General features: G+C 41.8%; 2 protein-coding genes across 4 annotated transcripts in view; one reads left to right on the top strand and one right to left on the bottom strand.

The window, feature by feature from the left end:
- Positions 1 to 165: 165 nt before the first annotated feature.
- foxn4 (forkhead box N4) lies at positions 166 to 9,627 on the top strand. Its single transcript, XM_088434827.1, has 10 exons — positions 166 to 798; positions 1,258 to 1,356; positions 4,926 to 5,092; positions 5,324 to 5,436; positions 5,521 to 5,631; positions 6,245 to 6,372; positions 6,438 to 6,534; positions 6,599 to 6,806; positions 6,884 to 7,273; positions 8,775 to 9,627. The coding sequence occupies exons 2-10, from the start codon at positions 1,277 to 1,279 to the stop codon at positions 9,020 to 9,022; spliced, it is 1,542 nt and encodes a 513-aa protein (XP_088290953.1). The 5' UTR covers positions 166 to 798; positions 1,258 to 1,276; the 3' UTR covers positions 9,023 to 9,627.
- A 4-nt stretch (positions 9,628 to 9,631) lies between these two features.
- The window catches only part of acacb (acetyl-CoA carboxylase beta), a 24,627-nt gene continuing 6,908 nt past the window's right edge, over positions 9,632 to 27,350 (bottom strand). Inside the window, exons 4-54 of one of the 3 annotated variants that reach the window (XM_088434801.1) lie at positions 27,013 to 27,151; positions 26,820 to 26,929; positions 26,639 to 26,720; positions 26,473 to 26,571; positions 25,232 to 25,341; positions 25,028 to 25,138; positions 24,722 to 24,931; positions 24,476 to 24,646; positions 23,841 to 24,002; positions 23,560 to 23,723; positions 23,021 to 23,171; positions 22,835 to 22,938; positions 22,672 to 22,753; positions 22,456 to 22,601; positions 22,227 to 22,377; positions 20,813 to 20,947; positions 20,442 to 20,588; positions 20,176 to 20,364; positions 20,003 to 20,103; positions 19,832 to 19,920; positions 19,621 to 19,748; positions 19,438 to 19,551; positions 19,134 to 19,247; positions 18,963 to 19,052; positions 18,757 to 18,875; positions 18,410 to 18,433; positions 17,695 to 17,835; positions 17,510 to 17,609; positions 17,332 to 17,439; positions 17,189 to 17,245; positions 16,738 to 16,779; positions 16,412 to 16,627; positions 16,166 to 16,321; positions 15,461 to 15,664; positions 15,232 to 15,387; positions 15,037 to 15,159; positions 14,700 to 14,969; positions 14,461 to 14,558; positions 14,250 to 14,370; positions 14,063 to 14,173; positions 13,818 to 13,961; positions 13,619 to 13,739; positions 13,442 to 13,538; positions 13,257 to 13,353; positions 12,882 to 13,017; positions 12,614 to 12,791; positions 12,403 to 12,515; positions 12,178 to 12,332; positions 11,644 to 11,814; positions 11,334 to 11,470; positions 9,632 to 10,518 (exon numbers count right to left, since the gene is read on the bottom strand). In XM_088434801.1, coding sequence (XP_088290927.1) covers positions 10,392 to 10,518; positions 11,334 to 11,470; positions 11,644 to 11,814; positions 12,178 to 12,332; positions 12,403 to 12,515; positions 12,614 to 12,791; positions 12,882 to 13,017; positions 13,257 to 13,353; positions 13,442 to 13,538; positions 13,619 to 13,739; positions 13,818 to 13,961; positions 14,063 to 14,173; positions 14,250 to 14,370; positions 14,461 to 14,558; positions 14,700 to 14,969; positions 15,037 to 15,159; positions 15,232 to 15,387; positions 15,461 to 15,664; positions 16,166 to 16,321; positions 16,412 to 16,627; positions 16,738 to 16,779; positions 17,189 to 17,245; positions 17,332 to 17,439; positions 17,510 to 17,609; positions 17,695 to 17,835; positions 18,410 to 18,433; positions 18,757 to 18,875; positions 18,963 to 19,052; positions 19,134 to 19,247; positions 19,438 to 19,551; positions 19,621 to 19,748; positions 19,832 to 19,920; positions 20,003 to 20,103; positions 20,176 to 20,364; positions 20,442 to 20,588; positions 20,813 to 20,947; positions 22,227 to 22,377; positions 22,456 to 22,601; positions 22,672 to 22,753; positions 22,835 to 22,938; positions 23,021 to 23,171; positions 23,560 to 23,723; positions 23,841 to 24,002; positions 24,476 to 24,646; positions 24,722 to 24,931; positions 25,028 to 25,138; positions 25,232 to 25,341; positions 26,473 to 26,571; positions 26,639 to 26,720; positions 26,820 to 26,929; positions 27,013 to 27,151 — 6,621 coding nt within the window. In that variant the 3' untranslated portion in view covers positions 9,632 to 10,391. The remainder of the gene's footprint in view (positions 10,519 to 11,333; positions 11,471 to 11,643; positions 11,815 to 12,177; positions 12,333 to 12,402; positions 12,516 to 12,613; positions 12,792 to 12,881; positions 13,018 to 13,256; positions 13,354 to 13,441; positions 13,539 to 13,618; positions 13,740 to 13,817; positions 13,962 to 14,062; positions 14,174 to 14,249; positions 14,371 to 14,460; positions 14,559 to 14,699; positions 14,970 to 15,036; positions 15,160 to 15,231; positions 15,388 to 15,460; positions 15,665 to 16,165; positions 16,322 to 16,411; positions 16,628 to 16,737; positions 16,780 to 17,188; positions 17,246 to 17,331; positions 17,440 to 17,509; positions 17,610 to 17,694; positions 17,836 to 18,409; positions 18,434 to 18,756; positions 18,876 to 18,962; positions 19,053 to 19,133; positions 19,248 to 19,437; positions 19,552 to 19,620; positions 19,749 to 19,831; positions 19,921 to 20,002; positions 20,104 to 20,175; positions 20,365 to 20,441; positions 20,589 to 20,812; positions 20,948 to 22,226; positions 22,378 to 22,455; positions 22,602 to 22,671; positions 22,754 to 22,834; positions 22,939 to 23,020; positions 23,172 to 23,559; positions 23,724 to 23,840; positions 24,003 to 24,475; positions 24,647 to 24,721; positions 24,932 to 25,027; positions 25,139 to 25,231; positions 25,342 to 26,472; positions 26,572 to 26,638; positions 26,721 to 26,819; positions 26,930 to 27,012; positions 27,152 to 27,350) is intronic. The other 2 variants (XM_088434809.1, XM_088434816.1) reach the window with 2 other exon arrangements.

Genomic DNA, 27,350 nt, shown 5'->3' with positions numbered 1-27,350 from the left:
ACCTGCTCATCCATCCTATGCCCCCCTCCTCCTCCAGCCACCCTCCCTTTACGCGCCTCCCTGGCTGTTTTTCCCACTGCTGAGAGGAGCAGGACGCGCGGCCACTACGGCGGGAAGCAATGATCCTCAAGCACTTCCCTTAGGGCAAAAAAAAAAAAAGTTCACCGTCACATCCACAGATGCCACCACAAGTAGAGCTCACATCGTCTTAGACCTCTCATGGAATAACCAGACAGGAGCTTATTGAAGCAAATGTGGATATTGTAACTTGCCAAAGGCTTTTTGTTTTGTTTTGTTTTGTTTCTCTAAAATGACCCGAGTTGCTTCCTTGCGTATTTTGCGTTTTGAAGATGCGCACGAGTACGGCTCAGCTGAAAAATACAGGAACAATATATTTTCATGTTTGTAACCGATTTTATGCAAATGCCGTTAAATTAAAAGGCCAGAGAGGAAACAATTTACTAGCTGGCGCTTGGTCACTTATGTTGCGCCTATTTGCAAAAGATTCAGACAATTAAAAAAATCTGCAGTATCTTTCCGAGCCGATATCGAAGTGAAGTCAGCGAATGGGACTGTTGGAAGCAGCTGTCAAAATCATGGGATACTCCTGCCCCGGGGCCGCCTGGGAGCGCCCTTCAGCTCCGCACTGCGCATGAGCGTGCCGTGGACAGCACCAGAGAGGGAAATTTAAAAACGGTTTTTCTGGTGGGGTGGGGGGGGATCAAGTGCTGCACAGTGGAATACAGTACAGCGTCTTTTGGACGATCCATTCGCACATCCTTCAATCACCAAAAACAGGTAAATTTGAATTATGTTCACATTCTTGGCAGGTTTGCCTTTGTTGAGCGTTTCGCTTGATGAGCAATTTGACATTTAAATGTCTTTTGGCTTTGTTGTGGTCTTTGTTGTCATGGTAAATGATGAGACATTTAAATCTCAGGTTAGACTTAATGCCAACAATCAAATCTATGAATTAAAGTTGGAAAACCTTTTTTGAAAAATTCAGTAGGAGCTCACGAATAAGTTGAACAACCTGTTTACGAGTAACAACAAAAACATGCAAATAATATTATTGTGATAGTATTGCCGTTTTGATCCCCCGGCCAATTTGAAAGAATTTGTATGTCTATGTGTATTTAATTCTTGAATTAGATATTTGCTTTTAAATCAGCTGGATGGTGCGTTTCTTCATTGACTGTTCAAAGCATCATCTCGGTGTGTAATATGTATGTTTATTTTATTTGTATGACCGTTGAGGTACCACATATCCCAGGAAATGATAGAAGGTGGAATTACATCCAGGATGTCAGGAATAATTGAGGATGCTGGCCACCATCCATCTCCACAAGACTATAGGTAAGTGACAAACAATAATGTACTAAACCAGTGGTTCTCAACCCTTTTATTAAGTGATTTATCCCCTATGAATTATATTTTATGCCAAGTAAGCATTTTTGGGTATAAAAAATTTAAAACATGCCAACAGTGTTTGATTTATTAAAAGTTAGACCCTTTCAAACTTCATTTGTTTTAGCCCACAGAAAACAATCAACCTGAAGTGACCTCTTTTGGATCATAGAAGAAATCTGTTATCAAAAAGAAATAACTTAGGAATAAATATTTTCTCACAAAAAATAATCAATATGAAGTGCCAAACTTTTTCTCAAAAAAAAAGAAGAATTATAAATAAAACTTTGTCCACAGAAAAATGTTAAACCTAAAGCGTCCTCTTTTGGGGTCAAAAAAGAAATATGTTCACAAAAATGTATAATTAATTATTAAAAAAATTTAGATCAGAAAAAATAATCAACATAATTTATCCGATTCATTCGAATAATTATAAAAATAATATTTGTCCACAGAAAAATATTCAACTTAAAGTTTCCTTTTTGGGATCGTAACGGAGATCTGTACACAAAAATAAATCCTTATTTTGAGAGGTGACACATGACACATGTCGAACCATCCTAGTTTGGGGGAGAATCTGGCTTTTTACAATAATGAAATGAAATAACCTACTGAACATAAAATCTGTTTGATGAACTTCTATTTTTCTGAGACAATTAATTCAAAAATGAATTTGAAAGAATTTTTGCATGTTTGTTTTATTTGAAATCTCGAATACCCCCTGAAGTTTCTTCAAGTACCCCCATTTGAGAACCACTGTACTAAACTACTGTATATAAAGTTGTGTTATCTGATCAACACAGCTTCAATTTGGAGATTATGTTATACTGGACACCGGCTCATCTATGTAAACATTAGTGCTAAGTTTCAGAGCAAAACGCCCTCTTAATTTAACCTACACGTGTGATGGATAGCTCTTTTTGACAAACGGGGGAAGGGGAGCGGGAGGCTTGCAAAAAAAAACAAAAAAACGAGAAAGAATAAATGATTTTCAGTCTGAATGGATCTGTCAGAAACCATCAGCTCTGTTTACACTCCTGCTGTCGGCACACGGAGAGCTTGAACCTCTCGGGCCGTGGGCTCAGGGGGAGATGGGGCGCTCTCCGGGTCACCCGCATGCACAAGTGGCTCCCAATTAGACAAGGACGAGAGGGGAGCACAAGGGAGGGCGGGGGTGGCGGCTTTTGGGTTCAATATTTAGTCTTCTTGAGCCTCTGGGAAGACTTGGGTGATAAACGGAGACAGCAGCTTAACATGATGTGCATCGGTGAACAATTTCTATGCTTGCTGGTGGCACAAGATGAGGGGAGGTGGAGGGGGCCTGTGTGCCAAATTCTTTTTGATTTTTTTTTTAACCTATGTTTAGGACAGTTTTAAGCCATCTGTTGATGCACAAAAGTACGAAGGTCCTCATCAATTGGTTATATAGCTCTATATGCGTTTCATGAATTGGGTTCATTGATAGTTTTCAGTATTGTTGTTAATTGCTCTTGAGAATGCCTACACATTTGCGATTTTTTGTCCTAATATTGCTATCAGAATGTTTTTTGTAATGTTTTGTCAGATCAAAATCTCGGTTTTCCAAAGGCAATACTCTGTGACTTGGGTCATTTCACTGGATGCGTGCATCCAGACACTCCAAATCAATGAGAAGAGGACAAGCGGACGCGTGCCGTCTGCACCGAAGTCACATCACAACACACATAAACACACACAATCCAAAGTCTGACCTCAAAGTGCGTTTGCACCCCCTCTTGCCCTTGGTCGATTTCCTCATGCAGGAAGACAAGTCGGGGTGCGTACGTAGAGCGTGAATATGGGGTGTGTCCTTTGAGTCGGCCTGGAGGCTGGAAAGGGACAGGGAAGCAGATGGTATCCTATTTGTGAGGCCTGTCATTCCGGCAGATTAATGCGAGGGCCCGGGGCAAAGAAAAGAAACGACCGAAACAATCAAGGAAGGGTCTGGCCAAGACAATAGAGCCACGTGCCATTGGGCAGATTTGTCGTTTGCCACACAATAGGTGATCATTTTTCAATAGACAAGGCCAACTGTTGCAGGCGACATGTGCTGCTGCGCTGTGTTTCAAACCATCTCATGTGTTGTTTACTTATGATTCAGCCAATGGTGAGGGCTGGGCTGCAGTCACCTGACAGGGCTGTTTTTTTTTTTTTTTCTTTTAATAGGAGATTTGGAGTGTGCGTGCGTGGGGGGGTTGTTCCTTCACTGTCCCCACAATGTGAATAGTATATGTTGTCATGGCGACCCCTGTTACAAAACCCCTGAGCACTTGGTGCGTGTGCATTGGGGAGGCTGAAGAGAATTGAAGAGGATTCCTCTCTTTTCATTCGCTTTCTTGCAAGTTGGCCACATAAAACATGTCATGACTGAAAGATGCGAGTTCCCTGCTCCAAATCAAATGACTCAATTTGAAAATGCGCTGGTGGTAAATGGTCAAAAATGCATTTCTAAACCATTGCCCCCAAGGATGTAAACTAAATTCACAACGTGGATTTTTAGGCGGTTTAAAAAAGTCATTTGAGTTGGAACAACTTTAAAACATAACTTGTAATTATGTAATGTAAAAATATAAACCAATGGCAATAGTTAGTTAGCACACCAAAGCAAGCGGTTGTTTTTGCTTACTGGTATTTAAGTTGAGGGACAATACGAGGGATTATTAGTAAAAATGTTCATTTCTTCCTTGAAACTGTACGAAAGCCTATTCCACACTAGCACATTCTAAATATTTTGTTCAACTGCTCAACATTTTACCAAAAGTTTGTTGCACTAAGGATGTAAATTCACCCAACTATTTTTTTTTTAACTTTATACGGCTGGGGCCGTGAAAGTACATCAACAGGAACCCTGCTGAGAAGCGCCATGGAAAACAATTGAAGTCAACTTTTTTATGGCAATCATCTGAGAAGATTTTGGCAGCTGTGGTTCGATCACCAAAGTGGAAACTGTTTTTTTAAACTCTGTAGTCTGAAGGCTCAAAATTGGCTTGCAAGTTCTCTATTTTAAAATTAGCTGGCTTTAAGAGCTGAAGACCTACTCAAAATACAATTACTCTAAAAATAAAAATGATAAGTCTTGCATTATACAACACTGTTTCCCAGGTTAAAATGTTGAAAGTTGACGTTTTGCAAAAATAAGCCCCTAATAGTAAATAAGTAGCAATAGTAAATAAGATTCACCCAGTGCTAGCGCCAGTCCTACAACAATAAAAAAAAAAAAAAAAAATCAGAATGGGATTTGCTTAACTCCTTCATCGCTGCTTAAAACAGTCCCTGGTGAATTAACACCATTCACTAATCTTCTTATATGCTAAAGCCTTGATGGCGCAGCCAATACACTTACACTGGATCCCAGCCTCACTGAGCAGCTGAGCCTTCTGACTGATGGAGATAAAAATGTTCTCTTTGGAGTTTTTATGTAAATTATGTAAGATGTATCTGACAGGCATGTCAGCCCCGCCCCTGCCTTCCCTAACGCTCCTCTCTCTCCCCCCGCGAAGGCTTCTAACCACGGACCCCTCCCAACTAAGGGAGGAGGACCTCCCTGGGGACCTGCAGTCTCTGTCCTGGCTCACCTCGGTGGACGTGCCTCGACTACAGCAGATGGTGGATGGCCGTGGCCACGCTAATGGGCCGTCTCAGGGCGGCTTGTTGGAGCAACAGACAGGTGAGGTGACAAGTGGTAACTTTCACAAGAAAATCCCCTCCTTGAATGGTCACACCAGAAGCAAAAAAAGTCTCGCAGGTGTTAGAACGCCCCAGCCCTTGAGTTATGGAGCAGGACAGAACACGACACCCGAGAGGCAGACATGTTGACCGCTTGACCAATGGATGAGAATCGGTCTGGCTAATCGTGGCATCGTTAATGGCAAAATACTCTACATTTTGCTTTTTATAGCCCAATTGAGCAGCATGGCCATGACAGGAGGTCAATCCTCCATGCTCCACCTGCAAAGCAACATGCAGCACAGCCCACTGGGAATCAGCATTATCAACACCCACAGCGGAACAGTGGGTTTAAGCGCGCTGCATAGATGAATGCAACCCACAAGCCATACATGCTATAACTTCAGTGTGTGCGCTTTTGCTTCACAGATGTCTCCGTTCTCCATGAATGGAATGCCCTCACCAGGGTACCAGTGCCCTACATCAGTATACCAGTCAGCACCCCAGCAGGTGTTTTCGATAACCCAAACCGGACAACAGGTAGCCCGCTTAAAATGAATGAAGAATTCTTTGTATGACACTTTAAAATAAAAAAGATATTTATTCTAGGGATTTTTTTTCCTTTTTAAATTGTCCAGCCACAACATTATGAATTTCGCTGGCGTCAGTCACGATTTGGTGAATTCCTATATTCACTGAGATATATTATTGGTCAAGTTTGACAAATGACTGACCAATCTAAAGAGGTGCTCGCCCTGAAAACAGCTCACCCAGCGTGAAAATGGACCAAGCCAGTGCTAGATTATACCCACCGAATTTGGGTTAAAGATTTCTCCCAGTACGAAGGGTCAAACTTTTGATCCATACATACCCATGTTGAAGCCTACCAAGAAATGTGTTACAAGCTTACGCGTTAAAAACAGTGGGGTTATAATCCAATTACTGGTTAAAAAAAGGACCCAACTAATACTTGTGTCATTGTCAACCAACTTTATTTTAGTTTATTCTAGTTTTTTTTTGGATTGACTAGGAGACTTTAAGTGGCTTGGGTATGTATTTAGACATCCACTTTAATTACCAAAAAACAGCTCCTACATAAGGAGTAAAAAATCCTAAATAACATCTTAACACTGTAATTCCCTTTCTTCATTAGTGCTCAACAGGCGGGCTGTACAACAATGTCTCTTTCAACAACCAAAGTCTATTTTCCCAACCCCGCCTGGAACCACAAGAACAGGACCTGCAGCCAAAATGTTACCCCAAACCCATTTACTCCTACAGGTAGGTGACGCGTCACTTTTGCTCTCATGCTTGTCGCTTCGTTCACAACCTATTTCTTTCATCAGCTGCTTGATTGCCATGGCTCTGAAGAACAGCAAAACAGGCAGCCTTCCAGTCAGCGAGATTTACAGCTTTATGAAGGAACACTTTCCTTATTTCAAGGTATTTCAAGCGCTCGCTTAACTTGGTGAAGGACGGCGCCGCTGACACTATTCTTTCCCCGCAGACGGCCCCAGACGGATGGAAGAATTCGGTCCGACACAACCTGTCTTTAAATAAGTGCTTCGAGAAAGTGGAGAACAAGACGAGCAGCTCATCCCGAAAGGGGTGCCTGTGGGCGCTGAACCCGGCCAAAATTGACAAGATGGAGGAAGAGATGCAGAAGTGGAAGCGTAAAGATCTCCCAGCCATCCGCCGCAGCATGGCTAATCCAGGTCAGGGACCTGCCGATAGACGTAGCCACAATGTTAAACGCTACAGGGGTCTTATTCATTTGTCGTTTGTCTTGCAGATGAGCTGGACAAACTGATCACGGACCGCCCAGAGAACTGCAGGAGGAAGGCAGTGGAAGCGGTCGTGACCCGGCTGCCCGGCTGTCCGACGGGCTTTTCGCTGACGGCCCAGATGCAGCAGCCCCAGCCCATCGTGACGCTCTCTCTGCCGTGCTTACCCGTGCACCAGCACCGACACATCCAAGCCCAGCTGCAGGCCCAAGCCCGCCTGGCACCCATGTCCCCGGCCCCGGCCCAAACGCCTCCCCTCCTCGCGGCACCTGACCTCTCCCGTAGTCCGCTCGCCCAACAACCCAGCAAGCCTCCTGACGACTTTTACAGCGTTCACGTTGATAGCCACACAGAAGTGGATGCGCTGGACCCCAGCATCATGGATTTTGCCCTTCAAGGTAGACTTTCCTGATTTATTTCATTTTTTTTTTTTTAAGTGTTCATCAAATTCTCATATGCACTTAACCCCGGATATTCACTGAAAAACTCACCTATTTACTGTTTCGGTGCCCAGTCTAACCCATCCATCACCAGGCGTCTTCAGAACGGTGGTTTTTGAGCCTAAATCTAGTCTTTCTTAGACTTGAGTTAGTCCACAAACTGGGTTATGTTTTAGCCCACTCAGTATTGCCCAAATTCAGTCCAAAAATCGTCGTTGATAATTGGGTTGTGTTTAGCCCGTCCAATGTGGTCCAAATTAGAAAATAGAATATCGGCTTCTATTATAGCCAGTTCGATATGGTCCAAATTTAGCCCCTAAATCGTCCTTTAACACTTGGATGTACTCAGCCTCTTGAATGTGGTCACATGTTGCTCAAAAATAATTGTTCAAATTTGTGTGGTGTTTTGCCCGTCCAATGCCAGTTTGACTAAAAACATTGGAAAAGTTGTCTTGAACTAATCTTGAACTTTAACTACCGTATCTTCAGCATTATAAGATGCACCGGATTATAAGGCGCACCCTCATTTAATGACATATTTTAAAACCTTTTCCACATATAAGGCACACCGGATTATAAGGCGCACCCTCCATTAATGACATATTTTAAAACTTTTTCAATCACAATATATTAATACTCAAAGTTATAATAATAAAAACTCAAATAATAACTCTAAACGCTCAATAGCATAATAACTCAATGTCCATTTGACCAACCTTGTTCAACTGTAAACACACAAAAGAAACAGGTAAAGCTTACTTTATCAGCTCATTCCCCATCTACGGATCTCAATCTCAATATTGATCCATATATAAGGCGCACCATCATCTTTTAAAAAAAAAAAAAACAAGGCTTTTAGGTGTGCCTTACAGTGCAGAAAATACGGTACTTGAACCTCGATTGCGGCAAACGGAACTATCAAGTGAAACCAGAGCAATAGAGATATGTTGTATGTATGCATAGAAAGTTATTATCTCTTAAGTATTTATTTATTCTTAATGATCAGCTACTAACCACCAACTAATTTAACTGGTAACAGTCCAATAATTAAATAACGGGAAAACAGATTTTCTGCCAGAAAAAAAAAATGGATCCCCTGTCGCAGGAGTGCGCAGACATTGAGCTGTGAGTCAAAAAATCTCTCGTTGGCTAAAAAAAGGATTTAAAGACAATATTGGATGTATTATATGTTTAATGCCTGCAACTTGTTTATGTTCTGATCTGAGTATAATGTCTTAAAACGTGTTTGTGTAAGTTTAGGTGCAATGTATAAGTTCAAATGTCCTTTTTTTTTTTAAATGATTAAAGGGGTCAAACTATTTTTTTCAAAATTATATGCTACCTCTGTATTGCAGATTTACATGTTGCATACATACTGAGAGGCACCAACAATAATGCCAACTACATGCGTATGTTAACATTTGACTGTAAAGGCATGACGTGAGCATTCTGATCTCAGGTAACCTGTGGGAGGAAATGAAGGACGACAGCTTTAACCTGGATGCATTGGGCACCCTCAGTAACTCCCCACTGCGACTATCAGACTGTGATTTGGGGAGCAGCCTCCCTCCTGCCTCCAGCGGAGCAAACCTGCCCCTGTCGGACATCCAGGTGACGGGTCTGTACACTTCCTACACGTCACAGGATACCCTCTCCTCCCAGTACATGGGCTCGGCGGCCAGCAGCAAACCCATCGTTCTGCTCTAGGGCAACACCGCTTCTCCGCAGAGGTGACTTTTGAAGGATACCCACTGGAGACATTCTTTTGTACAAATCAGCTGGGAACGGTCAAAATAGGAACGTTCTTGTAAGCTCCGCAAGAAAACTGCTCAATAAGAAATGACAAAAAAAAAAATAAAGAGGCAGCAGAAAAGCATTTAAGACTTCACAATACCAAGCTCTGCTCAAGCTTGACCAAAAGAAAACTCGACCGAGATGATGTCCTTTTCCTCCTGCTTTCTTTGCGTTTGAAAGATTGTGCTGTAGCTCCGTTTCTTGTCTGCTGTACTGTGATAGACATTATTGCTGTGTTGTTTTATTTATATTTATGAAGAAAAAAAAGGCAGCTGGGGAAATTGACAGCGCGTCAACCTTTTGCCGTATATATTTGAATGTTCAAATGGCTATTACCACAGAAAAGCTTTTCTTTTGACTGCATTTACCCAACTTCGTTCCAAAATGCTGACATGTGCCACCACTTTGTCATTCTGATTTTACGCAATACGTGATTAACATGTTGAATGGAATATTAGATGTGTACTTTGTTCCATTTTTTGAAAAATGAATGGGTAAATAAAAAGTTTCTTTTGCCAAAAATAATTCAGTGATATTTATTGCTACATTTGTGACAAAGCAAGCTTATATACACTCATGTGAAATGATAGACTTACAGCCGGAGACAACTTGAAGTCCACGCTTACATTAAGGCCATGATAAATGTATTCAAAACAAAACTCTAGATGCGTCTTTTAAATCGGTAAATTGATATGTTACTTTATGTGAAATGGAAACCGGACTGATTCCACTACATTCGTTATGAAAGCTGAAATGTGTCCTTTTACTTAAAAATAAAACACACATTCCGGTGACATGATGAAAGCAATGAAAATGATCAGGACACTTGGACTAATAATATGTAACTCATTTTGCATTGTGCTAAATGTTAGCACATGAATGTTTACACAATTATCAGAGAATGACTGACTGTTACGCACAAGAAACAACCCATAGCTGAAATGTAAATATGAAGCTCAGTGTATGCTGATTATACAAAAGTAACACTGGTATGAAGCATCTAGAGAAGCAGCCGTGCAATGTGCATTACAGTGATAGTTTGTCAACCAAACGTACATAGCATCCTGGACTGGTATGGTCTTTGGCAATCTGACTGCAATGTCCGTCGGGCCGTTATTAAACTGTAGCGGATGTGTGACGGTAGACAAAGTCACGTGACTGTAAGAGTGCTTCCACACTATTTCATATAAACTGGTTCTTTCCATTATCCTCTTAAAGGTGCAAGTGTAACTGGAATAGTTCCTTATTTCTAATAATATAAACCTGAACAAAATCCCACAGTTCAGCTGGCGTTGCCGTTGTCCATGGTGGCAAGCAGATGAGAGAGCTTGGCCTTCTGTGATGCAGTAATGTTCTGGCTCATGTGGATGATGCAGTCCATGGCCACGTCAGGGTTGGACTCAACCAGACTTTCGAACAAGAGCAAAGAAAACCAAGCGGCAAATGTTTAATCCAGTAAACACATATAAACTGTTGTTTATGTTTGTTTTGTATTTCTGATTGACCATATAATAAAAGTAACATTTGATATCTGAAACTCGTGTAACAGGATCTTTTCAAATCTTAAAATGGTGCATGCATTAGAGAACATTAAAAGTACATATTTTCCACCTTGTAAGTGCTCAAGCAACGTCGATGTGTACAAATAGCTCTGACAGTCGGCGGAACAACCGCAATCTGCCTCTAAACGCAGTGTGAAGAGGGGTCGCAGATTCAAACGCTGCATTGTACGAAGGTGGTAAATCGAATTGATCCCACTTGGGATTGTCCCGGTTCCAACCTCAAAGCGTTTCAGGCCAAAGTAAACAACAAAGATGGCTGATAGTGATAAAATTGTTTTTGTGAAGTCGGGGACCCCCCACTTTAAAGGGGCATTTAAGTGCACTTTTCCTAGTTGGAGGTGGGACTTTCCACCTTCCACGAATGCAGCGTATCACTATGAATCTAGTTAATTAAATGTTAGAGGCATTTGACGAATGGTGAAGGCTCAGAACAGCTGGCTTCATTTTTACTCAAAAGGTAAGAGAAACAGGAATATGCGAGCTATCGAGGCAGGAGTGTGCCATCCAGGTTGCAGTTACACTTAAGGCCTAAGGATGTCGTTGTTGAGCAAGAAATTTCTAACGATCCCCCAAAAGGCTGAGTAGCTGTGCCCTGTTTGTGGCAGTCTCGCGATCTTCCAAGAATCAGATAAAAAGAAAAAATATGGTGTGCTTGCGCATACCTGCGAATATGTTTCAAAGCATTTTCCCTCTTCAGATACTTGATATTCTCTCGGATAGCGGATCGAGTGCCCTCCTCTTTGGACCAGTGCTTTTCAAGCCACTCAACTACCGCTTGGTTATTATCCCACAGGTACGCCTGAAACAACAACAAAACAAAATCTTGTAGAGGAAATTGACGAGACATGACAAAAACGGATAAAAAAATTGTCTTTGTAGCAATTCATTTTTATGAAAAATGTTTAAAAAGAAAACAAACACCACTTGTTGGGGTGTGTAAGCACCATGAAATACACAGATGCTGTCACCAACCTTGACTGTTCCCTCGGTTTCAACAAACCATCGGCGCAGCATGGATTGCATGTGTCCGTCGCTAAGGTCTTTGTTGGCCTGAAGAATCTCATACTTCACCTCCTGTTCCAGCAAGAGACGCCGCAAACGCCAGTAGAAAAAGGGCCGTGCATTCTTCCAATCCAGAATATCCTGAAAGGCAGTGAATAGAACACATTCTCTGAATAAACAGAATTTATCAAGGTGGATCGAGGAGTTGTTTTTATTTATTTATTTAAATTCAGTGAGAGATAATAATAATATCATTACTGTGGCCGTATAGCCTCGCTATCTAATGCTGGAGTGTTAATATTTTGGTTATCTTTTTCCTCTTGGCTTACTCTTTTTTTTTTTTTTCATATTCTTAACCATTCAATACGGGGGGGTGTAATGTAATGTTCCACATTAATGTTAATTGACCCCCTCAAATCTTTACATTTTGGAGGGGGCCTGGAAAATATTGGAACCAGTACATCGGACTGTACAGGTTTCAAAAGTTGGATGAAATGCACTCACAGTGATGACACCTTTTTCTTGCATCCTCCCAGGAGTGTCATGGAGATCCACAAACTGTACTGCCACCTGATGGTAGATGGGCAGCAAGAACTCTTCTCTTGCTTTGAGCTTTGCTTCCAGCTCTCGACACTGTTTCTCAGGCAGATCTAGAGAAGCTTGAAAGTGCGTGTGTGCATATGAACATCATCAGTTACTGTGATAAATAAGTGCGTGTGTGTCTCTTACCAAGCTTTTCGACCAAACCGGCGTATACAGAGTCCAGCCTTCTCATGGCTTTCAGCAGGTCCTTTTTCCTGAATTTGATCTCCACTGTGCCCTCAGCTTCCAGCACACCACCTCTGGAAAGTGCCAAGGACGTTTAATAAGAGACAAACTATTGATAAGTAATCATTCAGTATACAAATGTGCTTCACAGCAGGCCAATCGGGCCATGCACCTGCTCTCTCTGTCTGCATATAGCTCCATACACAATGGGTTAATGGTGGGGTCAATAACAACCCAGGACCCTCCTCTCAATTCGGCATGTGGTGGAATGTACACCAGCACAGGTTGATGAAAACCACGAAGGGCATCCACAATGTAAGCCCCGAACTTTAATATCTGGTCATACATATCTGGGAGAAGAAAAGAAAACCAAACCAAGTCATGAATCGTCCGGCATGTTTTGCACCTAATACAATTTCCCCGGCATGGAGGTTCTGCACCTTTCATTCCACCAGAGAAGCCCCTCCAGTTGGCAAACACCATGAGAGGCAGATGCTCACGGTTGAAGTCACAAATGGCCTGGGCTGTTTTAAAGGCCGAATCTGGAAACCACACTTGCCCGGCCTGTTGCAGAACCTGAAATACAACATGTGGGGATCCTGTATGATAAATTGAGCTCATCATTGGGAAACCAGAACTTAATTCGAAAAAGAAATGGTGTGACGTGAACAAAAAACAAATAAGCAGCATTGTAACAATTAGGACTGCGAGTAATGATCATCGGCTGTCAATGTCAGTGAATAAACCTACTCCTTGCAGCCCAGTTGAAAAACAAAAACGGAACATGTTCAACATACGATCACATGGATACTCACTTTGGATTCCGAATCCAAGTTGGCTGGATCAGCCGGGACAGTTACCTCAACAGTCCGTGTTTCCACTGCAATAACACCAAGCGGGATCCCACCTAAGCTGTGTGATTTCAACCAGTAAATGACAAATCAGCATTTGAATTGCATATACTGCACAACACATTTATGCATCAATAAAAGAGATTTACCGTGCTCTGCCCACTACAACGGTCTGAGCCCAAGAAGCCATGATTTCCATGAAGGAGCCGTGGTCAAAGAATCCACTCTGCCAGGCTCCTTTCACCGCTAATAGTTTAAAAAAAGAAGGACATTTTCTCTTTAACCACTTATCAGGAGTTGTTTTACTTTCCAGTTACGGTGCTCACTGGGGTGAGGTCTCCCAACTAGCATCCAGCGGGGGTCATATGGTGCTTTGGTGGGAGTAAAGTCAATCTCTCTGTCAACTGGATCTGTGGTTGGTACAACGGGCACAGAGGAATTTTTGTTCTGTGAAAAGACAAGACAATCTCCCGTTAGTGACGCAAAGAGGTGACCGCGGAAACAGAAGCATTTACACAACCGAACCTTTGGCATGTAGGAGAGCCACTGGAGAATGGTGACAACTCCCTCAAAATCATCTGGCACAGTCGTGTGTGTGACTCCATTGTTGTGCATGATCTGGATGCCGCCCAGCTGGTTGTTGGAGGTGTAGACATCTCTGCCCAGAACCTGCCAACACCAGGGCTTACTTCACCCTCTCTTAGTGCTAACTTCTAAGAGCAAAAACATCTGATTTTAAAACTACTTTTCACGAGCCATCCTTAACAAACCTTGTTCAGCGCACTTGCTCCAGTCAGGATGATGTGAGAGTTCTCCACTTGGATCACTCTCTGGCCCAAACGTACCAAATACGCCCCTATCCCAATAGCACGGCAGGTCACCTAAGCAGCACAGATGCGTCAAACCTGGATGGCGCAACTGGATCAATCTAGTCACGCGTCTGTCGTGCACCCTTACCATACTAATTGTAATGATTTCTTCATAGGCCTGGGAAGATTCTCCAGCAATAGTGCCAGAACCTCGCAGGTTCTCTACTCCAAGACCTTCATCCTTTCCAATGATGTCAGTGATTATGTACCTAGGCAAACAGTCATTTTAGCTATGAGCAGAAGAAAAAATACAAGTGGAGAAAGTGGCTTGCAAGTCCCATTCATTCTGTTTCTTATACCTTGATTCCCCTCCTTCTTCCACATGGTGACAGTGCACAGAATTTGTGGCGCTGATGCGTGTATAGTCATGTGGTGTCAGGTAAAGATATTTAAAACCCTAAAAGCCATAACAAACGTCACATGTCTCCAGTTGACTTCCGGGAACAAATAAAGGATAGTTTTTCTTTTTTTGGGGGGTGGGCCAGTTTCTTAACTGATACCCACTGAACACAAATAAGTGCCAGCAAGACCTCCTCACCTTGTAGGGGTCAGAGGGGTCAATCCAGGCCACCTGGAACATGTGTCTGATCTCCTCAGCAAGACCGATGCGCGCGCCACTGTTGGCAGCAATATAAATGCGAGGGATTCCTTCAGCTCTCGCCAACTCAGAGGCCCTTAGGAATAACTCATCTTCTTGAGGTCCAAATGACCCAATCATGTGGGTGATGTCATTGCAGATGACAATGATGTCTCTGCCATCTGGATATTCTGGTGTCTTCATCTTCATCTTGAAAGCAACTATTCCCACCTGATAACCCCAAATATGCGAACATGATAATACGGACAAAATGTATTCGGCCGGATGTGCATCTTACCTCATTGTCTCCAGGCAGGCGATTCAATTGGACCAGACGACCTTGTGGGTCTAGAACCAGCTCTGTGCAAATCAGCATATCTTTAGGATACGTGTCCCTGGGTCCCCACTGCTTAAATAGAGCCTATACAATGACAGTAATAATTGTTGGAACAGGAGAAAAAAGCTGAGAAGAAATACAGTGTTTTAAAAGGACCTGCTTGAACATCTCTGGAAAGTCGTAGACGTATGTTGTGCCCAGAGTTTGAGCTTGGAAACGCTTGGCCTGCAGCAAGTCTTTGGTAACATAGGGGGTGTTGATCAACATGCCTTGCAGAGGTCCTTGTTTGTCTCCATAAGACTGGAACATAATCTAGAGACGAAATGGCGACTTGGTAAACAAAGAAATAGCCTTTCACAAAGTTACTAAGTCCAAATGTTCTCACCTGCCCAGAACTTGGATCAGTCACCTCCTTATACAAACTGATGTCCAAGTAATAGCCAGACTCGTTTGTCAAAAAAAGACGAATAGGGATGGCCAGCCCAGTAGGAGTCAGGCGAATGTTGATTTTCAGCTCAGCTTGCAGCACACGGAGCTTCCAAAGTCGGCTCCCGTAGCGCATGACCATGGAACGGACAGACTCCTCAATCTGATACACAAAAGTAGGTAATGGTTAAGAGAAATTGTTCGCAACAGTCAATTTATTCATTCAATCCCAAAGATATATTTTATGTTTATTTTTTTCCCAAGTCCAGACATTTGATCCCAGGTTCTAAATTAATTAAGCACGAAAGTCATCAATTACCCCTCCATGATCCGTCACCTTAACGTGATGTTCTCTGAGTCAATCCCACACAAGCGGCTGGAAGAGATCGGCAAGGAGGAAAGAAAGCTTTCGGATCCTCTTACCTAAATTGGATTTTCAAGCATAAACTCAGCTTTTAAACAGCTGTAAACTCACGTTTGATCAGCTAATTGCTTTTCTCTGGCTACATGTCAGAGCGCCTACTCGTAGGGCAAATATGCAACTAAGTTCCTGGGATGGAATGTCTGGACTCTTAAAAAATAAAATAAAAAATATGTATATACAAATCTATGATTTTGGTATTGAATGAGCTAACGTGAACTCAAATGCACACAACACACTCACTTTCGATGGGTCCATAATGACAGTAGGGACAAAGTTGAGGAAGATGTGGTTGCAGTCTGTACGAACGGTTGTGTTACTGAAGGCCACTTCCAACTCATCCATGGCCTCCAGCAGAAGCCGTTCTCCCTCATTCTGAAGATACTCAAAAGATGCTTCCTGATTTGCACGTAAGAAAAAGTCATATAGCAGTCAAAGAACATACAGTATATGACTATCTTGGGCTTTTCTGTCAATATACCCGCGTACCTTTGTAATCAGATCAGAGTGGCGAATAATAGCTCGGATGAAGAATCTGTAATCTGTAACTTCGGCACCCTCCTGAACACGAGCAGCTCCCAAGTAGAGATGCATTTTGTGGTTGGCACAGGGAACGGCATTCAGGTCGAAGTTCCTCATGCGGTTCAGTTCAAGCTGAAACGCTAAAGCTGGCTCCAGATTACGGTAGATCCGATCTTCCTGGAACTATCCAGAAACGCACGTGGTTACTTAACCACCTCTGCAGGCAGCAGCACAAGTGATATTGTTGGATATTAAAATCTGCTTGGAGAGTAAAAAGAAATAATAAATAAAACCTCATCTCGTGCTCTGAAAGTGAAGAACTTGGGGAACTCCCTCTGTTGGAAAAGTACATTTTTCACGACTGTAGTTATTTTGACTATTTTGTGCTGTATAGTGTTAAGTATGGACTAGAAGGGAAGTTGGGCAAGAGACATTCCATGGACCAGTTGCCAGTCAGTCACTGAGCACAAAAAGTATAGGCAAGCAAACATGAACACTAACATTCACTAAAATTAAGAGACTCCACTTAATCTAACATGCAAGTGTTGGAATACGGGGTAAATTGGAGACCCTGGTATCCAACCCAAAATCACCAAAGCCAAGAGACAAATGTGGAATCTTTGACTATGAGACTGACACCATACGCCAAGCAATATGAGCCTCTTTGAAAAACATCTATAGTAAGTATTTGAGAGAAATAGAGTTGTTCACCATGATAGTTTGATGAATCAACTGGCCAATTACCTTCTGTGCCACCAAAAAGGTGATTCTTCTGATGCCATATTCAAAAAGGGATGCTCTCTAAGGGAAGAAAGGGGACAGCAAATGTTTATAATTCCGTACGTATTCAAAATTAGACTTCAAGAACAACTAGTATATGAGCGAACCTTTGTATGGGCAAAGGAAGTGAAGGCGGTGACTAAGGCATCATCATCTTCAGTGTCGGCTCGTTTTATTGATACATTGATGATGTGGATCGGATTCTCCCTGGTGTTCTTTCAAGAAGAGGATGTATGCCCAGTGTGAAGAAAAACCTAAATAAAAATCACAACAAAGTACACTGACCTTAAAATTCTCATCTTCGTAAAAATTGGAGCAGGATTCCAAAAATGTTTGGTCCTCCAACAGAGGCTCCGCAAAACTGCAGAGGACTTCGTCAAAGTTCCTACGGAAGGAGCCATAGCAAATCAATGTCCTCGATCTCTCATGAATGTGGATGGAGCTTGAGTGAAAAGGAAACACAGGCCGACCTTCTGAAATCATCAAAACACTGGAATGCTACCATAGCGCCCATGCGTTGACAAGGTGGGGACAGAGCTCCTTCCAGGAAGAGATCGCTGCCCTGCCGCCGCATTTTTAACTGGCCTGAAGCGTTCAGTGGGACAGGAACCCTGACAAAATAAAGGCAGACGCTGACTGGCAGATAGCACCACTGATAAATCACTGTAAAGATGTGTGCAAAAGAATGAAAAAAAGAAAAAGAACATTAACAGCCATGGCTACGTGTATGAAACAAATACTAGTTGCATTTTTCCATTTTAAAACACAAAGGACAATGATCGTCCTAATGTGCAGTCAGAATTACAGGTAACATCATTGTTTCATGAATTAAAAGAAGTATCATTTGTTATCAAGATCAAAACTGTAGCTTCAAATTTGAGAACAATAAAATCTTAGGCAAGAGATTTTTCAGAGGAACTCGAGCAAATAGAATAATAGAATATGACGGCAGGACCTCTCAAAAAGCTCTGTATTGATGTACAGGTTGGAAAAAGCAGTGCATACGGAGAGGCTTGGCTAAAAAAGGGCGAATTAGGAGAAACCTGTTACACAGCCATAGTCCTTGAGGGCAAATGTTTCTGGATTCACAGGAAGGGGAAAAAGGCAATACAATGCGACTGGCATGCTTTGCTGTAAGACATACACGCCATCTGGTGTAGTAGGTTGGAAGGAGCTTTACTCTACCTGTTCAGAGTAGGGTTGCTCCCTCTGAAATAAGATGATTGACAGGTGAATATTAGCAACAGAGGAGCAACATCCTCCTCCACCTCTAGGCATTACCATTAAACTGCACATTCCAGTTCAGTGGGTTAAACTAAACTACAAGAGATTGTTAGACATGATGAAAACATACACAATGTCAACGTCATCTACACTGATGTCATTGAAAAATAGCAAATATTTTTCTGCAGTGGTCTCAGAGGTCGACTGTCCTATCCAGCCCATTTTTTATGAGAGTATAGCAATTGTGGGATACGGTCTGTTTTCGGTTACTCAATCAGTAGATTAATTTGTTTATGCAAATGCGTTACCTGTTGGGATGTGACGAGGGCAGCATAAACTGGAAATCTACAGCACACGTTCCGTCCTGCAGCTGGTGGTGCTGGATACTATTAAGCTCATAAGCGATGTAAGCTCGACGCACATACACCTTACAAAAAAGGAAATGCATCATGCCATTATTAGTGAATTACAAAATAAATAAAAACATCCCGGATGGTGAGCTGGCATTGCATACCTCCAGCGCAGCCATGCACACAACCTGATTGGAGTGGTAGAAGAAATTTGGCAACACATCAAAAATTGAGGTTTCAGAGAGGATGAGTTTCTGGTGAAAATGGAAGGACACAAATTGTTTGATGTCACAGCTGGAGAAAAAGCGGTCCTGACATGTAACCGTAACATTTACCTTTAGGTTTTCGGGGCAAAACTGATGGCCATACATGTCAATGGCAGAGAGGAAAATGGATTCCACTTGGTTGTGCCTCAGTTCATATGATGGTAAATGCGAGGCAATCAGCACCTGTGCCATAGTGTTACACACAATGAGTAGTGTACTGTAGGGCAGTAAATAAAAGAGCACAGGCCAAAGTGCCTCATGAGGTGCGAAAAATAAACTATATGTACACGACACTATATACTTTTACTCTATATTATACTACTATCTACTATATGAATAATATTTTATTGAACTGCTTTGCTCAAAGTCTGACCTGTCTGGCTCTTAAGGCGACCTTTGAGTTCTCCATCTTACTGAGCTGAGTGAGTTCATTGAGAATCACCATCAGCTCGTCTGCTAGAGTTGGATCCCTTCCACACAGCTGATCCTAAACCAAGGCAAATATATTCAGAGTTGTGTTTCAGTTCACTTGTGATGAATACAATGAAGGCCTTACAATGAGCATTGTGACCAAGATGTTCTTCTTGAAGACCTGGGCATGAGAAAAGATGCATTCCAGCACAGGACTCATGTCAGGCTTGTATTGCTCCCTCAAGTTGATTACACACTTGTCGTAATGAGCTGCTGGTGACAAAAATATGAGACCCAGTACATAGTACAGGTACAATAAAAAACAAAACAAAAAAATGATTAAGTATTCTTGTCACCTTGTTGAAACTGCATTTCTACTTGAAGATATCGCTTCAGCAGATCCAGAACCACAGACTTCATGTAGCCACGTATTCCACTGCGATACCTGTTATAAGACATAAAACATCAATCGACGCGATCCCAGCTGCAGAAAGATTTTCAACGATAAGGAATCCAAACAAGCTAACCTCTGCACCAGTTGAACGATGCTCTGAGTGTTGATGAAGAACACCTCTCGATCAGCCTTTCTCTGTAGAGTTGCTGCATGGCTGTCGAGAATATTTGCAATCTGGATTGAAAAAGAATGTGGTTAAGAAAAAAATGTGAATGTGGTTGAAAAAAAGTAGTTTAGGTTTTGCACCCTTTGGCTTGGAAACTGGCACAGGACTGAGGTGATGTTGCTGGCATACTGGGCCATGACTTTACGGATATCTTTCTCAACACCAGGTGGGATCCGGCCCGCCACACTTGTCATGATCTCCTGCAGCTCTAGCAGAGGCAGAGAGGGGTCCCTCAGAGTCTTCATCAAGGTTGCTACCCACTGTTTCAACTACAGAAAAAAAGAAACAAGAAAAAAATATTGAGGTTGATTCAAATTCTATATCAGGTTAAATTTCTAAGATGTACCTTGGAGCTAAAGTAGGGCTCTTCAAGACAGTAGCCATCCATCACTTTAACTAGGTTTTCAAGGATGCTGTGGAACACCTGGTGGAGCTTTTCTCCAACTATGGGCAATGCATGCTGAGGCGGTAGGATGGCTGTATTGAGCTCCACCTATATGATGACAGAATAATATGGTTAGACCTACTTTCACCATATGGTGCAGGGTGCTAAGCATAAAGCAGAAATCGGTTGTCTTCCAAAAGAGTATCAACATGATCTTTATGTCCACACAAATTTAAAAGGGAGCAATAGAATACTTTTTTTTTTCTTTCATTTTAACAGGACAGTGATGAGACATTTGCACTTTTGCTGTGAAGCTATATGGGTTAACTTGCCCTGTGTATACTGCTCGGGTCATCCAAATTCATTTGTGCCATCACACAGCCGGACTCCAAAACTGCCCCAGGCCTCTTGATGAAATGTATATGTCCTGCCTGCTGTACAGTCAGAGTCATCACCATCTTCATCACCTGAGTTCACACCACAAACAGAAGGTCATATAAAATACAGTAATGTATAGCGGTAGTCTTAGTAGAACAATAATCGAAAACACTGAGATCTTTTTTTGCCCATCGCCTCTCGGCAGCCAATCGATTTCAAGAATGGACTTTTAATGCCAAAAACAGGTACGGTATTTGTATTGATTCGTTGACAGACCAACCAACACTATGGAAAACAGAGGCCTGGTTATTTGATAAGGTATTGTAAATATTACTGACTAGATGGGCCACTTATTATAATCAAGTAAAATATTCACGTACTTTTAACGACATCATTCTTTTTTATATGCAAGATTTTGTAGATAAGAAATCCATATTATTTCAACAGGTGCAGTTATTAAACATTTAACCCTACACTGGGCAGAGCAGCCGCTTTCGGCTAATACTCTAAACACACCAAAACGGCCTTCACTAAGCACAGATTTTTTTTGTTTTGTTTTTTTAAGTCCTGAACAGGCAAGAATTTTCAGGATTTTAGAGAAATTTAGGGGTTAGAATTCAAGCAATGGCTGTCACAAACATTTTCAGCCGTTTTGCCAGTTCAGACAATCGTCCGAAAGCGGCTGGTGTGCCCAGTAAATGGTAAATGCACTGACAGACTTTTTCCTGAGTTTGAAAAGGCTGAATACTTTTGAATGCACCACATGCACAGCATGCATAGTTAGCTGCTAGCTCTAACGCTGCCCAGCCATGCAACAACAGCGTAATTGATAAGCGGTTTCCTAGCATCCTTAATCTGAGGTTTTTTTGCTTTTGTTGTTTTGTTTTTATTGGCGTTGTGTTGATGTTGGTAGAGAATTGGTGTGACTCAATTAAAATACAGTCACATGGCATCAAGCTGGACTCTATGCAACCACAGCTACAAAGGCCAACTTAAAAAAAGCGTGCAACAGGTCCTGCATTGTTGTCCATGCAGGCATTTGGTATGTGTATTTTGAAGTTGGCCTTTGCAACACGCCGTTGACGTGTGAAGCGGCTGGAGTCCCAGGAAAGAAGTGGAAGCTCGGCAGTGTTCCTTTCTCAACCCGTTGAAATGTTTTACCAACCCTTAACGCTCTGTCCTTCTTCAGTGTGCTTGTGTGAAATTGAGACAAGACGCAGTTTTTTGGCGCCTCAAAATCCTTTTTGGTTTTAATTATTTATCCGTCGAAAACCAAAAATAAATTTTTGGCAATGCCGAGGAAAACTTTTCAGGAGCCGAAAATTCGTTGCATTCCAAGCAAAAAAAGGCATATCTCCTCAAATTTACCTCAATCTCTGCATACGGCTCTCCTGAGCAAATATGAGCTCCATCTGCAACAACGTACTGCAGAAGTTTACCAGCAGAGGGTGATCTCAGCACAGAGGGATCCTTTTCTTTATCAAATACACATGTCTTGTTGCCCACGGTGATGCGGTAGCTGCAGAAAAGTAGTACAGTATACAATAACATTTTTAGATGAATTCAGTCAAAATCTTGAAAGCAAAATAACGCTTACCTGTCCAACTCCTCCTTCATGTAGGTGGTATGGCTGCTACCATCATAGGAAAGTAGAAGGCCACCGTCACTGAGACGGTGGACATCTATTTCAATGTCGGAGCCATTCATTATGATGACATATGTTGTTGGGGACTGGCGAGCAACCTGATGTCAAAAACAGAAGGTATTTGATTGAGATTGAAAATGGAAAATTCACTATGAGATGAGAAGATACCTTTAAATAGAATTTGACTCCTTCATATATGAGATCTACACCGACAGAGTTTAGGAGGCTGTCTGCCGGCAGAACCTGTCCCCTGTAAATATAGTAATGTTTGGGTACAAATTCATTATTGTCATTATTCTCGCTGTCCAGCTGTTGAATGTTTCATACTGACCTTTCCAATGAGTGAAGAAAATCAGACATACTCTTTCTGAAACTTGCGTCAGCAACATGCAAAGCCCCGCAGATGATTCCCAACATGGTGTCTGGTCTCTCTGCCTGCAGAAAAGTCACATGGCCTCTTGTCGCAAAATTCACCAGACCATCATGTTGGTTGAGACGGCTACAAAGTGACTCATACTTGCACTTTCTCTGCAATGAGGTGATCCAGCCAGCTAGTGTCTATGTCATTGTTTCGGAAGCTCTCCGTTTCTAGTAACTTAATGAGGTATTCAACAGTGGTCCTGAAATCTCCTCTGATTGACAATTCCTTCATAGCCACCACCATGTTCCTGAAGCACATAGCAACCAAATGCTGACACGGCAAACAAAAGCACAACAATAATATCAGTATTTTGGATTCTATGATCTTATCTTATGCTGCATATTGCAAGTGTTGTGTGACAAATTTTGTCTTCTTCCCATCCCAATCCTTTCACCAAACAGGTGTAATGAGCCTCTGACTGTGTTGCGTCTAACTTGACCTTTCATAGTTGGTCCTCCGGTGTCAGGTTGCCAAACAGTAATAAGATGTAGGTCCCTTTCTTACCCTTTATAACTTTTGGAAATGCAAAAAACAACCCCATACATATTTCCTAAATCTTTTTGTATTTTTTTTAAGTTTAGCTACAATATCAAGATGGATTAAATAATTTCAACATGGACAAGAAAGAGACTTACGAAATGGCCTCTTCTCGGTTCTCCCCCCAGGAGAAACAGTGTCCGAACTGCGAGTCGGCAAATTCATGCAGACCCCCGGTTGCTCCTACACTAAAGTAACCCCAGACATTTTTACTGCTGCGGAAATTCAGCTCCTGCACGGTGCCTGAGCTGGGTTTGAACCCCTGTGAGACAGGAATTAGCACAATACTCTATATAATACGACATACTGTGACTTATATTCATATGCTATCTAAGGAAAAGAATGTGCATCCCAAAGCATTAGTGATTCTGAGCTCTACCTCGTCAGGATTCTCACTGGTGATCCTGGCTGCTATGACGTGTCCTCTTGGACTTGGCAAGCATTCTGGAGTCTCAAAGTTAATAATATTGTCACCCCATGCAGTTTCTCCGTACAGCAAACGGATGTCTTTAATTCTGTGAAGGGGGATGCCCATGGCAATCTGTCATAGATGACAACATGTGTAAAAATACATACTTTTTTTTCTGCCAAAATCTGTTAATTTGGAGAAAATTGACAAGAGACAAAGGTATTATTATGCATCTCAAGAAATCAAACCAGACTTGATTGTAGCGTGTTTAAGGCTTGCTAAATAGAGGCCCTTTAGTTTTCCTAATTTGTTCCAACTTTGTATAAACTGTTTGGAGCAGATCCCCTTCCTATTCTATTATGATTTTGAATCAGAGCAATAATGTTGAGCTAAATCAAACACCTTTGGGATGAACAAATAGGAGGTTAGAAGACAATGCAATTTGGATGGATGGAAAAAAAATACTATGGAACTACGGAAGCAATTACAACTGCAATGGTAAATCAATGAATGGTCTTCTCATTTCATTTTCCTATTAGCCACCTGCCCAAATACCTTTATACATATTGCATCTTCTGTAACAAGACTCTTTGTGAGGATTTTACCTGCAGTTGGGCAGCCGGAAGATTTACGTCTGCAATCATCTCTGTACAGGGATGTTCTACCTGCAGTCGAGGGTTTAACTCCAAGAAATGGAAACTTCCATCCTCAGAGAAAAGATACTCCACAGTTCCAGCACTGACATAGCCCACCATCTTTGCTAATCTAACAGCATACTAGATGACGAAGAAGAAACAAAATGCCATCATGTGTCATCAAGTTGGAGCAAATACAATCAAAAACTGACTGACTTGTTCCATCTGCTCAAATGTGGAGGGTGCAGCTATGGTGGCTGGGGCTTCCTCTATGATCTTCTGGTGCCTTCTTTGAATGGAGCAATCTCGCCCAAACAGAGAGATGGCATTTCCATACTCGTCAGCCAGAATCTGAACCTCAAGGTGCCTCGCATGCTGGGCCAATTGCATGACGAAAATGGGCGAGCCAGGTACTTCTGTCTGAACCTACACCAACACACGTTTGTCATAAGAAACAGTGTACTGCACACGTGGGGCTGGATTACACAGAATTTACATGGAGAAAAAAAAAAAATCACATACCTGTCGAAATGAGCTCGGAAAGTCATCAGGACTTTCAACTTTCCGGATACCTTTCCCACCTCCACCCTCAGAAGCTTTGATGATAACGGGATAACCAATCCTCTCAGCTCCCTGGTGTAGAGGCATACCGTTCATTATGGGATGCAACATGATGAATGCCACTCATTTTGAAAAATGCCCAATACATTTGTTTAATAAGCGTACCGCTATGCCATCATCTACATCTACCACACAGCCTTGTGTGTAGACCTCAGGAGGAACGCTGATTACATTGCCGGGAATTTGGTCAGCCTCACTCCAGTCCACCCGTAGACCTGGAATGGGGAAAAAGAGCATTTTCATAATAAACTAACACAATCTAGGGAACCATGCTGGTCTAGTTTTTAGCATGCCATCCTCATAGATCTGATCCTATGGAATTCTGATGGATAAACACAAGTTGGTGGGTAAACGCAAGCAATTAGACTTTACGTCGATCTGATAGGCTTCATTGTGATCAGACTATATTTGCCATTTTCTGGTGAACGGCTTTCATAATTTGCCGAGCGATCAATCATGTGTGATCTGTTCGGCAAACTATACAGTATGTTCTATAAAGGTTTTGAGGAGCAACATTATGCATTTTATTTGCACTTGTGTGTCTGTTCATTGTATAAAGTTCAACAAATGTTTGCTGTAGCCTCAGTTCCTCATTTGCGATATGTATTTGCTTCGTGCTGTAAAGTAATTCAATTGCAATATAGTAATTTTTTATTTCACGTTGTTTTTGTTTTGCCTGACCAAACTCAAACTTTACGTCTGGTCTGTTCCATAATGTCTTCTTGATGTCATAGTGGTTTTTACCTGCGCTTCTCTACCAAAATGAGGCATGGAAATGATTGCTAAACCATGGGAAAGTGCTTTATTTTATCGTGTTGATCATCTATAAAACAGTATACAAGTATATTAAGTAATTTAAAAAATGCAGTGAAAAAAAAAACAGATATTCAACATATTCTACCATCTTGTGATCGGATTGGTGAACTGTTACTGGTCATTATCAAACTCGCCAATCGGCAATCATGATCGGCCCCCAAAATCTTCATTGTGTACACCGCTATAAAGAGATTCTGCAAATTATTCCAGTAAAGTGGTTGAAAAATTTGTGGGTTTTTTAAAATTATTTATTTATTAAGTGGGGATGGTCAATAAAGTCACACAAATTAAATCTTGAGCGTCCTCATCAAATTTCAAGACTCCAGTTCAAAGCATTGATGGAGTAACTGTTTTTGTTTGTTTTTTCTTTGCCTTTTGTGTGTCTTGTGATATGTCTTCCGAAAGATGGATCAGTCTCAACACTAGCTGTTAAAAGAAACAAACCTTGGGACAAAAAGACTATACAGTGTATAGTGTAGACAGTACATCTGTCTACACGTCAGCAATGTTAGTTAACATTCGGTACCCACCTGATCCGCTCCACGGAAGCGTGGGAATGTCTGCACTTTGGGCCACAATGGAGGAAGCCACCTTATCCCCAAGAGCCCACATAGCCCTGCTGGATGGTCCTAGAATAAACATAGAATTAGAAACCAAGCACCTGTGCAAAAATATGTTTTCCTAATTTGGTTTTACCCAAGAATGAAATGCCTGATTTGTTCAACAACTCAGGTAGTTTGGGATTTTCTGAGGCGTGACCCCAACCAGCCCACACTGCCTGTTGAAAGAGATGTAAATCTTTAATTACACCTTTTTTTTTCCTTTTCTTTTTTTTTTAAATCACTGAATACATAGATATGGCAGCAGTGATATTTACTTGCACTGGGATTCTCTTGGCAATGTCGACTATCAACTCCACATTGGCATAGTTGTTGTTGTTTGTCCCACCAGGAACAGGCACATAATGGTCTGCCATTTTGATATATTCTAAAAACAGAGACAAAGAATTAGTGATCCGTTTAGCAGCTTGCCAACGATGTTCACCATAAGAACTGCCGTGTCGTACACACCCGCATTCGCTTTCAAGTCTTCAGGGGTGACCATGACCACAAAACGGATGGTCCTCTCATTACGAAACATCTCGTAGGACCAGCGTCGAATAGAACGCATGCATTTAACTGCAGCGATGCCGTTATTGGCAATCAGCACCTGTGAAAAAGCAAATAAATGGACCGGAACAGGGATGTGATTTGTACAGCATGAGAAAATAATAGCAACAGTCAACCATTTTTCAACTGCAAAATAAGTGAATGCCACAGTGTAGTGAGAAGAATTTTGACCGATCTACCACCCTTTTACAAAGTTTAGAAACACTATTTTGTCAAAACCATCCTAATGAAAACATAAA

Source organism: Hippichthys cyanospilos, chromosome 1 (assembly GCF_059441005.1).
Source record: "Hippichthys cyanospilos isolate Australia breed blue-spotted pipefish chromosome 1, RoL_Hcya_1.0, whole genome shotgun sequence".
Classification (NCBI taxonomy): Eukaryota; Metazoa; Chordata; class Actinopteri; order Syngnathiformes; family Syngnathidae; genus Hippichthys; species Hippichthys cyanospilos.
Note: the sequence above shows the minus strand (reverse complement) of the source record. Positions and strands in the feature narration are given on the sequence as shown.

What these genes read in the sequence shown, in the direction of transcription:
- foxn4 (XM_088434827.1), top strand. Translation starts at nt 1,277, where the DNA reads ATGATAGAAGGTGGAATTACATCCAGGATGTCAGGAATAATTGAGGAT. An exon ending in CTTGTTGGAGCAACAGACAG is followed by an intron (nt 5,093 to 5,323) that starts GTGAGGTGACAA and finishes TGCTTTTTATAG; the next exon opens with CCCAATTGAGCAGCATGGCC. An exon ending in TAACCCAAACCGGACAACAG is followed by an intron (nt 5,632 to 6,244) that starts GTAGCCCGCTTA and finishes TTTCTTCATTAG; the next exon opens with TGCTCAACAGGCGGGCTGTA.